At 34.9% G+C, this 14,020-nt stretch overlaps 1 protein-coding gene across 1 annotated transcript in view; it reads right to left on the bottom strand.

The window, feature by feature from the left end:
• Positions 1 to 120: 120 nt before the first annotated feature.
• Positions 121 to 14,020, bottom strand: part of LOC108758438 (disintegrin and metalloproteinase domain-containing protein 10) — a 72,138-nt gene continuing 58,238 nt past the window's right edge. Inside the window, exons 5-18 of the mRNA XM_018503429.1 lie at positions 10,105 to 10,351; positions 8,561 to 8,689; positions 7,785 to 7,972; positions 6,375 to 6,515; positions 6,130 to 6,254; positions 5,676 to 5,804; positions 5,378 to 5,546; positions 5,057 to 5,226; positions 4,323 to 4,490; positions 4,104 to 4,231; positions 3,914 to 4,028; positions 3,707 to 3,841; positions 2,791 to 3,021; positions 121 to 2,659 (exon numbers count right to left, since the gene is read on the bottom strand). Coding sequence (XP_018358931.1) covers positions 1,799 to 2,659; positions 2,791 to 3,021; positions 3,707 to 3,841; positions 3,914 to 4,028; positions 4,104 to 4,231; positions 4,323 to 4,490; positions 5,057 to 5,226; positions 5,378 to 5,546; positions 5,676 to 5,804; positions 6,130 to 6,254; positions 6,375 to 6,515; positions 7,785 to 7,972; positions 8,561 to 8,689; positions 10,105 to 10,351 — 2,936 coding nt within the window. The 3' untranslated portion in view covers positions 121 to 1,798. The remainder of the gene's footprint in view (positions 2,660 to 2,790; positions 3,022 to 3,706; positions 3,842 to 3,913; positions 4,029 to 4,103; positions 4,232 to 4,322; positions 4,491 to 5,056; positions 5,227 to 5,377; positions 5,547 to 5,675; positions 5,805 to 6,129; positions 6,255 to 6,374; positions 6,516 to 7,784; positions 7,973 to 8,560; positions 8,690 to 10,104; positions 10,352 to 14,020) is intronic.

Raw genomic sequence — 14,020 nt, 5'->3', positions numbered from 1 at the left:
TTATGCGGATGTTTTTTGCAAAGATTTCTTTGAGAAAGAAATTTAAATATGAAAAAGCAATTATCTATCGAGTCTAATTAATCGACTCATCTTTTGCAGAATGAGTAGGAATGTCTGAGCGGTAAAGCATATTTACAATTAAATGGAAGATGCACTCAGAAATGCAATTAGATATGTAAAGAGGCGTAAGTACCAAATAATAGCACCAGATATTGAAAATTTGAAGATTAAGTATGAAATAGAAGAAACAGCATGTTCTCTGTTAACAACCACGAGCAACAGAAATCAGTTAAAAAATCGGTGTCGCTAAAACTCGACGTAATGGATGTCAATGAAAATATTTGGTATAATCTTAAAAATATAAGCAATCTGTCGGTTTGTCTCACAATTCTCGCGGACGTCCTAAAGATGCAAAGTATATCCGATGCTTCATGAGATGTAATTAGGAATTGTCGACAATAGGAACCACGAGTGAATAATAACGTTATAATATTATAACGTTACAGGCAGATCGGGCGGCGAAGAAACAAGAAAACCTCCCGACGATCTGTTCGGAACTGGCTGACGTTTCACGGTTCCCATTAAAGTCAGATCAGTTTTGATCGTGGTATGCTAAGTTTTGTTCCTCTGCGTCGATACAATAGCCCTAGCTACGAATAAACACTGTAGCTAATACATTACATTATAACAGTAGCTATAATATAGAATTACATGTTAATTATATCATAGCTAAAGATATAATGTTACAATTATAATGTAATTTAACTATATTATAGCTAGGGCCATAATATAAAGTACGTAATAGCTATGTTACAGTTATGATTAAAATATAGAGTATTTTATAGCCGTATCATAGCAACGACTGCAACGTAGTATCTATTACGACTACATTATAACTAGGGCTATAATTTCAAAAGGAGCGACTAATAAAAGTTAGTCAATCAAGACTATCGACGCAATTAACCTTTTGTCATCCTCTTACAACCGATATATCGCCATTTAATTGAAAATTACGCAATACAGACGTAATTTTCCCTAAGCGTCAAAAAAGAGGGTACAGAGTAACAGCACAGGCACAGTGTAAAGAGACTTTTAAGATAAAGCATTACTTTCGACACCCCAAAATACCGCGTTGCATTTTGAGATTAATGTTGCGCACTGATCCCTGAAAATTTAAAGCTACCATCGAAAACGAATCGTAATTTGCTTTCATAGCTCCGGGAAATATTAGATAAGTAGATCAATATTTATATACTTGCGGCGTTTACACCAGTCGCACTTTGAACAGTGGATTTGGCCCCTTTCTTTGGAAGAAGAAAACTGGCTTGATCGTCGAAAAACTAGCGTCGGCGCACCCCATACGTTTGTCATCAAAACGCAAATTCCGTTCATCGCAATCGCGCGTGAGTAGCATCGTCGAAGACAGCGCGAATGTTCGCAAACGTATGATTGGTCACCGCACTATCGCTCCACTCTAGAGATGCGGAAAGGAAGAATGACGAGAATTAATGCAGCATATTTTTCGACATGTGCATAGAGCAGCAAACAGTTGAAGGAAAAATGAATTATAACGTTCGGTAAATCGGGCAACAAATCAACTAAGCAAGTCTTCCCTTCCACGTTCTCGGACGGGATTCTTCCACGCACGAGCTAACAATTCAACGCGAAATTATCTATCATTTCGCGCATCCTAAAGTATTATCTATTCTCGCACACGGATATAAGGGATGAAAATATGCAAGAGCTACTTAGTCGCGTAGCGACTCGAAACGAACTCAAATATCCTCATTATCCATGGTCACGTATCCGAGAAGAGAAACTCGCTCTCGGATAGCAATACTTCTAGATCGGAGGGTACGGTGTGCAAGTCGGAATTGGCCGGTTCCGGCAAATCGCCACCGCTGTTTCCGATGCCGGTAGGGGCTATCTGTCGTGCTCTGCCTATTCTGACTCGGTCCTTCCTCTTGGCTGTTCGCAGCAACACTCCAGTTCTCGGTAGCTTCGCCGTTCTGCTATTCGCGTTCGTATGATTCACGGCCGTGGCCGGTGCTTGCGCCACCTTGTCGGACTTGCGCAGCTTCACGCTGAACCTGAATGGCGGCTTATATACCACCTGGAGCCTCGCTCGTTCCTTCCTGGCGAGGGAATTCGATGAGTTCTTTAGTTCCGCTCTCCCAGTCTCCACTCCAGGACGTCGCGCGGACGTTAATGCCTGTTGTCTCGACACTGGCACTCTGGACCCTACCGCCCCTCCACTAGCTGTTAGACCCACCGGGGTCGATTTACTTTTCGGCATACCGTTGACGTTGGTCCGTGCACCGGTTTCCGGTCGACATTGCGAAGATGCCAATAACCAAGAACGCACTTTACTCTTAGGATCGGCGTTCGTTTCCGGTTCCTTATCCGCTTGAATTGCCGAGTAGTCAATTACCTCCTTTCTATGTTGCTTTTTACGCTTCCTCTTATCGTTATCGCCGCTGCTTCCGCCGCCTGGATTATTGCTAGTACCTTGTCCTTTATCTCTAACAGATGTGATCTTCTTCCGTTTATTCTCCTGCGTTACAGCAGCCAAAACTTCAGCTGGTCTCTTTCGCGCAAAATCGTCGACTTGCCCGGTAGATGATCTCTTCGTTTGTTGGTTTTGTTTCTTTTTAGCGTCCTTTAAATACAAACGAAAAATTTATTTTAAGCATTTAAACTCAAAAATATAAATATTAAATTAATATATTAATACTTAATGATTAAATTAAAAAATAGTCTATTTTCTAATTCTTTTTAAATTAATTTTACCTTATTGTTAGATTTATCGGTGTGACCACCATCTTTATGTTTGCGATGACACCTCTTCTCCCTGACCTTTCTGCTAAGAGGAAGTTTGGCACGTACCGCTGGTGGGTGCACCGTTACTCCTTCTGTACCTTCCGGCGGAAGCCGTACCGTTTCCGTCGTAGAACTATGGATAATCGTGACAGACTTTAGCTTCAAGTCCGGTCGCTTGCCCAGTAATCTCATGCTTGCCACCTAAAAGAAGAAAAAAATCTTTATATGCTCGTAAATGAATTGTCATTTGATTAGTTCATTAATAATTAATAATAATTTATAAATACAAATCAATAAGATACTATTATCGTATATAAATATATATGCTTCTTTACATATTTATACGCGTACTATTTTAATAATAAAAACTATATAATTTACAAAGGAAATTCAAATTACCATTTTATGCAAAGCTTTAATTAAAGATTATAATATCTAGCAACTACAAGAATGTCTGCTTCTACGCAATACTTTAATCAAATGTAGGTATGTTGAGAAAGGCATAATAATGTAATGCTAAAATTTTTGTAAAAAGCAATTAATTCTCAATTATTTTATAACAAACACACACATTGTTATTGTATATAATAACCTACTTTTTATGTATCCCTACACTTACTCTCATTGCATTTTTCTCTTTTCCTTAGCCGTTTCTGATAATGAACATTTTTAATATATATATAAATATGTAAACTGACTGTTTTCTTGCGTTTATTTTTATAAAAACACGTTTATTTTACAGATAACAATCTTATCGAACTATTTATTGATTAAAAATAATAAATTATTAAATAACAGAAAAATTAGGAATCTAAATTTTAATATTAAAAATAAATAATTTTTGAATACATTATTTCTAGAGAAAATGCAATTTTTTTATACGTACCAGCAACGATATCGCCGCTAAAACTATCAGAACGGCTGCATACCAATGTTCAGCGACCCACCGTCTAAAAGTGGCGAGGCTCTCGTCGGATAATAAGAGCTTCCTTAAAGTTGCTAATGGACCGCTTGGATCGACCTGAATAAAATATTTTAATTAGCGCTGCTACCTTACTACTCGCACTATCCTCCATATTCAAGTTCTACTTACCTCGCGACATTTTTGAAAGACATCACAGTAGCCGTTATAATCGTTACACGGAGTTCCTGGCTTTGAGAACATATCGGGAATATCATACGGTGGAGAATTCCAATCGAAAGACGATCTACGATAGAAAAATGATTGAATTTAATAAATTTTTACGCAAATCGATCGACAAAATAATACAAGTTAAACGTACAAGCATGGTTGATTTTCCCCGGGAAGTCGACAACATAACTCGCAAGCCTTCGTCGGTGGATCGTTCGGACCTGGTATGCATTGGCAAGATTCCAGTCCGTATGCTAGGCAAATGCTGCCAGTGCACTCCTGTTGAAACACAAGTTTCGCGCACGTGAGATCATAGTTGTTCATTTAATAAGAAAGTACGTGTATAGTTTTTAATGGGATTAATATCTACCCCCATGAAGCAAACCAGCTCACGGTTACAGATGGTCTTATTAGGCTTGTTAATGGATGGCGGACAGTACGGAGAACGACCATCACAGAAGCTCGCATCGCGACAGCCGTTGTCATCTCTGCACTTGTCTCCGAAACGGAGATTACAGTTGCTGGTACAGCACGGACCCTGAAAAGGAAAGCAAATAGAGCCGTTGAAATTACATCATGTCATACGCACGATGCGCCGCGTAATTACGTTATGCATGTCTGTGAGTAAAGTACCTAAAGTAAATTTCATAGGATATCGCTTAAATTAATTAACATTTTCGGCTAAATAAACGAACAACGAGTGACGAATATATACGAGCGAATCTTAATATCTTTTACATAAAATACTACATGTCAATTATTAAACATATTGCTTGTCGCATTATAAATACGCTCAATTTTGTGTAACAGAAATTTTATCAAATATTAAAGATATAATGGCTTCATAAAAAATTGATTAAAATGTGACTACATTTATACATGCATTCTACTATTTGAATATTTAAACAATTGAATGAACCTTTAAATATACAACTGGACAAGCAAGCATTTGAAAAATTTAGACGCTTGAACACTTAGCATTTAATATTAAAGATTGAAAAAGCGCAAGCGCGGCTTTGAGTTAAATTTTGAGGAAGGAAAGTCGTCCTAAAATTCCCTCGACAATACAGTCCAACTCGCATTTTTTACAAGCGTCATACATACTTGACTAGGACTGCACACCTTGTGCGGTGTGAGAGTGCACGGGGTCTCCTCGGATGGCGGATAACGGCGCTGGGGATAGCAGCACAAGTCCCTGCAATCCTCCTCCCAGCCGCAATCGCACTGCTCGCCCTCCTCCACCACGCCGTTGCCGCACAACGATACTTGCGGTTCTACAATAAACAATGCAGAGTACCGTCAGGGTTAGAGCAAACGGGAGTAGAATAATTGGACGAGCAGATAGGAGCTGGTTCGATCAATTTCGTTTCACTACGACGTCACGATATATTGCGTTCGCCATTGCTCCCACAGTATAAAACTCACCGGTGAAGCATCCCTTTGGAGAACGTGCCTTGCTGTTGAGTACAGGATTTATGGCATTCAGGCTACATGGACTGAAGCGATTGTTGTTACGCTTGTCTCCGCTGGTAGCACGAGCGAACATTATAAAGTTGCCATCCTCCCCACCTGGCGTACATTGTTCCGGATCGTGCTGAACGCAAAAGAACAATGAGATGTACGACATGCGCATCATTCGTTTATTGACGGGACAACATTGTATAACAAGACCACGGAATGTGGAACATGCCGTTCTGAACGTAACTAACGGAAGTATACGTACCGGCGAGCCGAAGTTGTGGCCGATCTCGTGAGCCAAAGTAACGTGAGAGACCGCAGGCGGTACGTGCTTCCCGTAATTTAATAGGGTCACTATGCCGGTATTTAATGACTTCATGCTGCCGCGATAATGCTGCAACATTATTTCAATAATTATTTTTCATCAAACTTCATATTCGCAACGATTTACGTTTCAACAATCACGAAAAAAATCATGCAACAAGAAATCTATTTTTATCGGAGTAGATCAGCTGATCACCATGAGTGGGATATGCTTTGGATATATAATGTTGAGAGTACAAGATAAATAAATTGTTGTAATTTTTTTAAAAATCTAATTTAATATAATTAATTCTCTTTAAAATTTAGAGTTTGTTATCATACTATTTATATACTTATAAAAAATATAATCAACATTTCTTTTATGAAGGTCTACTAATATATTTCGCTACGCATACCCCGTTCTTCTCACATACGCCGCCAGCATTCTTGAGATCGCCTGTCCATGCCAAACCCAGAGTTCCCATCTCGAAATCCCGATACGTGAACATATAAGCCAGACAGAATGCGTCATAATCCTCCTCTATAACAAGGCAAATATCAATGTATTAGTACAGTACAATCCCCTCGTTCGCGTATATTGACGTATCGACATTACGCCGTATTGCGGCTTATTAACAAAGAGCGGCAACAAGGTCTCTACCTGAAAAGAGCTCTAAATATTTCTCCACTCCATAATTGCCCGGAAAACGATAATGAGGATCTCTCAATGCATTCTCGCTGTGCACCTTGACGCGTTTAATCATGAAACTGATGTTATCCGGCCGCCCATCTTGATTGAAATCTGAAAAGAGACGTGATGCTGTTCAAACATTAGTTGTTTCTTAAATTACATATTCATCAGAACTAAATAATTCGCTTAAACTCGTGCATTATTCTAGTTCTGTTTCTTGCGCCTCACATTGACGATTCCCATGTGATTACCGTTCTCTGGTCCAAACAGAGTAATTCGCGTGTAATTTAGAGCTCAGTGTGTGTTCTACATAATGGAATAGTACGGTAATGAAAATACTGTATATACAAATAAGTAGATAGGTATGTTTTACAATGATATCAAGTAATTAAACCATTTTATCGAAACGATAAACATTTTAAATTAATATTTATCACGAGAAGCATTAAAAACATATCTCGTATTGATTACAAAATGTAAAAAATTTTACATATATTTGTATTATAAAAATATGTATATACACATTTATTTTTCCTAATTATATTTTATGCTACTCGTTTAACATTCACAAAATTACGCCGTATCTCTCTTTGTGCAAAAAAAAAAGTACGAAACTCAATATTTTTTAGAATTATATTTTCCACTCGATGAAGATTAATTATATTATATATATTTTATAATTAATGTTTCTTCAATTAAAAATTGAATATTACTATGGATTTAAGTAACATTAAACTGAGTTATTCACATGAATAATATTCGAAAACTGCATTTTACTTTACTTCCTCTAGTTATATGTTTGCTAATTATTTACTTTTCAAGTGGTTTTCGCAAGTTTCATCTAATAATTCCATCGCTTTTACTACAGTGTGTCAAAACTATAAACGAGAAAAACAAAAAAAAATTGACTTACACGCGTACAATGACATACAAAGAAAACTAATTTATTATTTTTAGCGTATTTTTTTCTGTGTAAACACAACGCTTAATTGCGCTCAATTTTAAAACATAAATAAATATCAATTTAAATATCAACAAATAAAAATCGAACAAATAATTCTTCCCCGTAATATCATCAACCGCGGTAGGAATTGTAAAATTGCAGAAAATTTTCATAATTCTCGTAAAGTTTCCCTGGCATTCCTCAAAAGTCTCTGAATTTCTTCGCTTTTTTCCTCGCATCCTCGATATTCTCTGGCCATTTTAAATTAGATTCTCCTGACGTTTTTCACGTTCCTCAAGTAGTTTTCAATTTCCCCGACTTTTTTTCCCCCCTCGGTCTTCGCTACGTCCGTTTTCCCGACTCGTGGTGAAAATTGTTAGATCATCTTTCACCGTGCTCCGTGCGCGCGGTATATCGCCGCGAGGAAGAACACCCACCTGTGTGTTTGTAGATGGAGTTGACTCTTTGCACGTGCCTCGTCATCACCTCGATACAGGCTTCCTCCGTGCCGTATCGCGCGAAAAACTGATGGTCGGCTTGCAAGTAGAGCATGCAGGTAGTTTTCCGGGGATCTACCGTCGCGCGCTTGTGCAGATGCCTCGCGATCCGATCTCTGCCGCTCACGCTGCGGATAGGAGCGAGAAATAAGGTCGCTTTTATTTTGCTTGATGAAAAACGCCATGTTCCTCACAGACTTCCAAACTCCTCCGAATTCTATTTTAACTTTTGCTTGGTTTGTCGACCGTGGCACATACGTTGCCGGTACTTCACTAATAATTGACACGTGAATTGACCCAGAAGAGAGACAAAGCTACTAGAATTTAGAGTAAAACCATCGTTCCTTCCATGTTACTCATTGTCTCTCCCGTCTCATCAAATAAGTAACTTTAATCAATTTCTTCTAAAAAAAAAACGGAACACACGTTTCTTTAATTAAAAAATAAAAAATAAAAAACTAATGAGAGGAGAAATGACACATTGTAACATAAAGAAACATTTAAGTATACGTCTAGTTTTTCTACAAACAAAATTGATTATTTTTATTCTTTTGCTCTTTAAACCAATATTTGAAACTTTTTATACTGATACGACCTAGTTTAAACTTTCCTACGCTTTGAAAAATAGCGCAATGTATGATAAAATATATTTATTTGCGCACATTAATCAGGAAAAAGATTCGAGATTTGTTTTACTCGAAATGCAAGATACTTACGCGTCCGTGTACTCGACGTCATTATTCGTTTCTAACGTTAACACCCTCGCATTGTTTTCCCTGGAGTAGAGAGCAACGTGCTCGCCGAGCAGAGGCTCGTAGAATGCCTGAGAATTGTTGTACCTATATCTAGAGGAACAGACATCGTGAAGTTTAAATTTACATTTAAAGTCCGCCATATGAAGACTGACATAGAACGCATAATATATGATAATCCCGGCCGGCGGGAATTTCCTCTACACGTGTCTAAATTATAGCGCGTTTGCCAACAATATACTCTTTTATCATTTTCTTCGCGAATGTATTTTCATAAAGTAGAAAATATACGAGAGAACATAAGCACTTAGAAGAATATCTTAATAAGAGCGTAGCCATTTCAGCAGTTATATTTATCATAAATAATACTTGAGTTAATTAAAATATACATTGAGAAAAAATGCTGTTGATTCAATTAAAGTCTATATTACGGGCTGTCACTAACATAAGTAATTAATTCATGTATATTTTTATTGACATAAAGGCATTGATTATTGAAATAATAATTTATGCCTTTATGTCAATAAAAATGTACATGAATTAATCACTTATGCTAGTAACAGCCCGTAATATATATTTTAATTGAACCAACATTTAATTGAAACAGCATTTATACGAGTATATAAAGTATTTAACGAACAGTTATCTCAATGTGATCATAAAACAAAGTCTGTCGTATCCTAATGTTTAAAAATGTTCTCAAATAAACTAAATGCATTCTAGAAAATTACTTTAAATATAGATGCATGCCTATCGACAAAAAAATGATATATTATCACAATTCAAGTTTTAAATCTATCATATAAGATAAGACAAAAAGTTTCGCGAATAATCGCTTTGACGTCATCGTTAAACTAAAAACGATAAATATGTAGACAGAAAACTATACATATTGGATCGTATTCAGAGTGCATTTATAAAGATATTAGCACACATTAGCATATAGTTTACGTTGTATAACGCATTCTGAAATCTAAATACGCCACTATCTAAATATGACTTGTTTCAAAAGTGCTTCAAATGTTCATATATTCAAAAATTTGTTTTTAAGTTTATCATAAACATAAAATTTATTCCAAATATATTCTGTATTTTAGTGAATTTAATATTTTAATCAAGATTGTTAAATTAATACAAATTTTATTTGCTTGTTATATATAATAGAATTTTATAATATTCTAAAAAGAAATAAATTGTTTACTTTGAGTACATAATAATGTTTTTTTTAAATATGTAATAAGTATATTTTAAGACTATTACCAAGAAAATATTCTTTGTTAAAGATAACCGTTACTTACGAGCTAAACGAAAAGGTAAATTGTGATCACTTTTCATAGCAATAGAATCGATATTTCTGTGTGATTTAATAAAAAAACCGTTATGCAAACAGCATAAAAAATCATCTGTGAATTTTAAAACCCATTATACGATCCGAGAGGCGATTTATACTTTCATCTCTACATCGATAATCATCGCTCAGAAATTCAAGAGCGCAAGATAAAACTCACCTATCGAAGGAATCGCGAAGAGATCTCTCTTGATGCAGCTGATGACTGGCACAGGGTAATGGATGTGGCGGGGTGGTAACATCAGAGGTGCGATAAGCTATGCTGTGATAGGGCGGCGACGTGTCTTCATTTTTATTCAAATACCTGCTCGTTGGCTCGATGTAGTACTCCTCGAATCTGGTCACGACACTGCCGTCGAAGAGACCATCTTGCGTAACGACACCCTGCACCACGGCGCTCTCGTCCTCTGGAAAGAGAACAAAATGTGATGCCGGTTAATAAAGACCCAGTAATCGAATTTATCGAGATAAAAGGGATCATTTGCATCATATAGATTCAATTATCATATAACTAGCGACTTTTAAGATCTTCCTCTATTATAAAATATTTAAACTCGTGAATACTAATTAATATACATGTATACACTGAAAGAAAAGGTTAGTTACTGCAACAAATTAGATGGTTAAATATGGCATAGCATTTTTAGTTGGCTGTAGCAACCAATTTTTAGTTGCGTTAGCCAATCGAAATCTTATACTGACATTGCGGATAGGCTAATATAACCAACAATTGGCTGCAGCATCCCAAAATTGGCTGTTGCAACCAATTAAAAATACTATGCCATATTTTACCATCTAATTTGCTGCAGCAGCCAATCTTTTCTTTCAGTATATACAAATACACAATATTGTATATAGGTAATATAATCTATATATAATTATATACAATAATTACGTATGTAATTACAATTTAATTTTTATATATCAAATCGTTGTAAATAATAATTATATTAATAATTATACCTTCACATTTTTTGTTTAAAACTCGATCCTCATTTAGTTTATTATCCGTTTTATACGATTTTACAAAATTTGTAAAACATAAAAAATTTTCTTTATAATATTTATAATTCTTATTAATAATTTAATTTATTATATATAAATAAAATATTATATCAGTTTTTGTCATTACTCGTACGAGAGAGATATCATTGCCAATTCTCTCAAAATACGTTAATAGTATTTTTCCATAACAATTTGCCGTATTTTAATAATTCTCGTAAGAATGAAGATTGTTAAACTTATTAATAATTTCTGCAGACACGAATTCGGGTTGAATGTATGGTGATACAACCCCGCAGCTACCTTTTAAATCTGCGAAAATACGAGGAGGAATCGTGGCGGCAGGAGACTCGTTCCCACGGTACATATAAAAGTCATCGTCGGAGTTAATTATATTTGTAGAAGCCTTCGTTCTCTGTATCGTCGTGCTTTCATTATTTCTTATGAAATTTTTGCGACTTCGCCCGAGTTAGCGAAATTGTGAGGCGAGATGGTAACTTTTCGGACGGAATTAGAAAGGATTGCCGGGTATTTAGGATCCGGGGACGAGCCATAACTTCGTTTCGATTCGCTTCGCGCCGTGCAAATTCCATCCGAGCGGTTCAACTTCCGGAACGAAACGACAGATTTCCGTGGAAAATTCTTGAAATCGAAGTTTACCATCACGACAACGAACACAAGAAATTTCTTCTATTTACTTTATCATTGTTGCTAATGTGTGACGTAGCTTTGCATAATTTCAGCATAAAACGTGTGCAAATCTTATGCAAATAATATGGATTAATCGGATGTAAGTAGACAGTCAAATAATATTATTAAATAATTAAGCTTCTAAAGTGAATCTAAACAGAAAACTCTACTCTAAGCAAATACATTAATCTCTTAATATATTGACTTGACATTTTATGTAAAATGTTTAAATTCCAAAATTTAAATATTTGAGTGCAAAGTTCGACTATTTACATTTTACTTTATTTTCTACTCCTCTCTCTCTCTCTCTCTCTCTCTCTCTCTCTCTACGATAAAATGTGCACAGACTCGAGTACGATAATAATGGAAAGATTGGAATTTGTCTGGAAAAAAAGCAGTATGTACTGGAACTCAATATGCGTGTACCTCACTTCCGGTACAATTTTGTAAAGATGTTGTAAATTGAGGGACGGCAGAGAAAGTTGAGTGGAAGACGCTCCGGAAAATCACGACCTCCGAGAATCGAGTCTCTTGGCTCGAAGCGAGTTTTCCCGGGTAGAACGTGGGTAGATTCCAGGAATTCCAATCGTCAATCATAGACGATATTCCGGACTATCGCTGGAGGAAAGATAAATCGACTAAAGTACTATCGCGAAGTCGGAGAAATTTACGGCCGTGTGTTACTTCCTACAAGTAATTGTTTGGATCCCTTTCGTTGTTGGCGCGCGGTCGATCCGTAAGTTCACCCTTCATAGTAATCGATACCCTATCCGATAAAAGGGACAATCAGCAGAGAGGTTTTATATCGCGGAGCAATTTAGCTGCCGTACGCAAAAGGAAGTAATTTGCACACACAAATAAAAACATGTCAGATGTTATAAGAAGCTAATTTATTATTTAAGCGTACCATTTTTTAAATTATTTTTTTTAGAAAAACTTGTAACTTTCAACTTGAAATTACAAATTGAAAATACCGATTTTTATCAAGAAGATTTAAAACATATTTCGATAAAATTTAACCCTTCGTTGACACACCTCTTTTTTCAATCGCTTTTTAACACACTGGATGGCTCACGCCCAGCAATGTTTAAACAACTGACGTTCTTATTTAAAAAATCCAATCAATATGAAAAAAAATTATGGATCAATTTCAAGGTCTGTAGAACATATTCAAAAACTATAATAAAATTTCAATCAAAAAAATATATACATTCAAATAGTTTTTGATTAAAATTTCATTATAGTTTTTGTGAAAAAAATTGTGGAGGTCAATGAATAGAGAAAAAACGAGTAAAATCTTTGAAAAATTGTAACTTTTAAAAAATTCAATATTAAAAGTTAAAAATTTATAGAAATGTTGTTCAGATATAATACTTAAAAAAAAAAATTAGTTTATAAGTTGGGGTTTTGGATAAAGGGTATTTATTTTGCATATTGAATGTAGGCTATTTTGGGAATTAAAAAAACAGAGATTTTTTTATAAATATTGCATTTTTGTTCTACAAAATAAAAGAAAATTGAATTTCAGAGAGTTAAAATAATTTTGTGGGTGGTTCACACTCAGTATGTGAACGAAAGGTTAATTCAAATAAAAAATAAGAATATGAAATTAAACACAAAGTGAAAAATGTATAAGTAAAGATATTATCCTACATAACGTTGATAAAATTTTTCAATGCATATATTTGGAAACAATCTCTTCCTTTATACGAATTTAAACATAAAATGTGATTGTATGTCAATTCTATGTCTAAAATATAATATCAAAATTAAATATAATATCAAACTCTATTTCAATTATTAAAAGAATTACCGATAAAAATTAAATCACTAAAAGATGACATAAAAATTTCACCGAATGGAAATTAAATAAAAATTTAAATATAAATATAAAGAAAGACATTAAATTAAACACCATTTTGCCAATAAAAAACTACTGAAATAAGCCGAATTTAATTTGAAAATTATAGTAATATGTAAAATTCAATAAATATTTCTTGTAGTTATTATCTTTAAATGTGCAAATTTTCATTTATATAAAAAACTTTGATAAAAAAATGAAATTTACTAAATTTGCAAACCTGTCGCGTCACTTATTTTTAAATGTAATCTTAATGTAAGACTTATTCTCCTTCAGAAGTAGAGCAAATACAGACGAGAACAAGATTTAATATTGAGATGTTTCTCTACTTCTTTGTAGAGGTAAATTCACTTTTATGCGAAGTATATGTATATAATATATCTTCAAGTTTTCTGAATTTTTTTATTATACTTTCTGTAATTAATTTTTGTCAATTTTCCCTTAGCAAAAATATAAGTCATGATGGCACCTTTTTTACAATTTTGTAATACTGCTATCTGCATCATATTTATATACCTACACT

Source organism: Trachymyrmex cornetzi, unplaced genomic scaffold (genome assembly GCF_001594075.2).
Source record: "Trachymyrmex cornetzi isolate Tcor2-1 unplaced genomic scaffold, Tcor1.1 scaffold156, whole genome shotgun sequence".
NCBI classification, from domain to species: domain Eukaryota; kingdom Metazoa; phylum Arthropoda; class Insecta; order Hymenoptera; family Formicidae; genus Trachymyrmex; species Trachymyrmex cornetzi.
The sequence above is the reverse complement of the archived record's forward strand: the minus strand, read 5'-3'. Positions and strand labels throughout refer to the sequence as shown.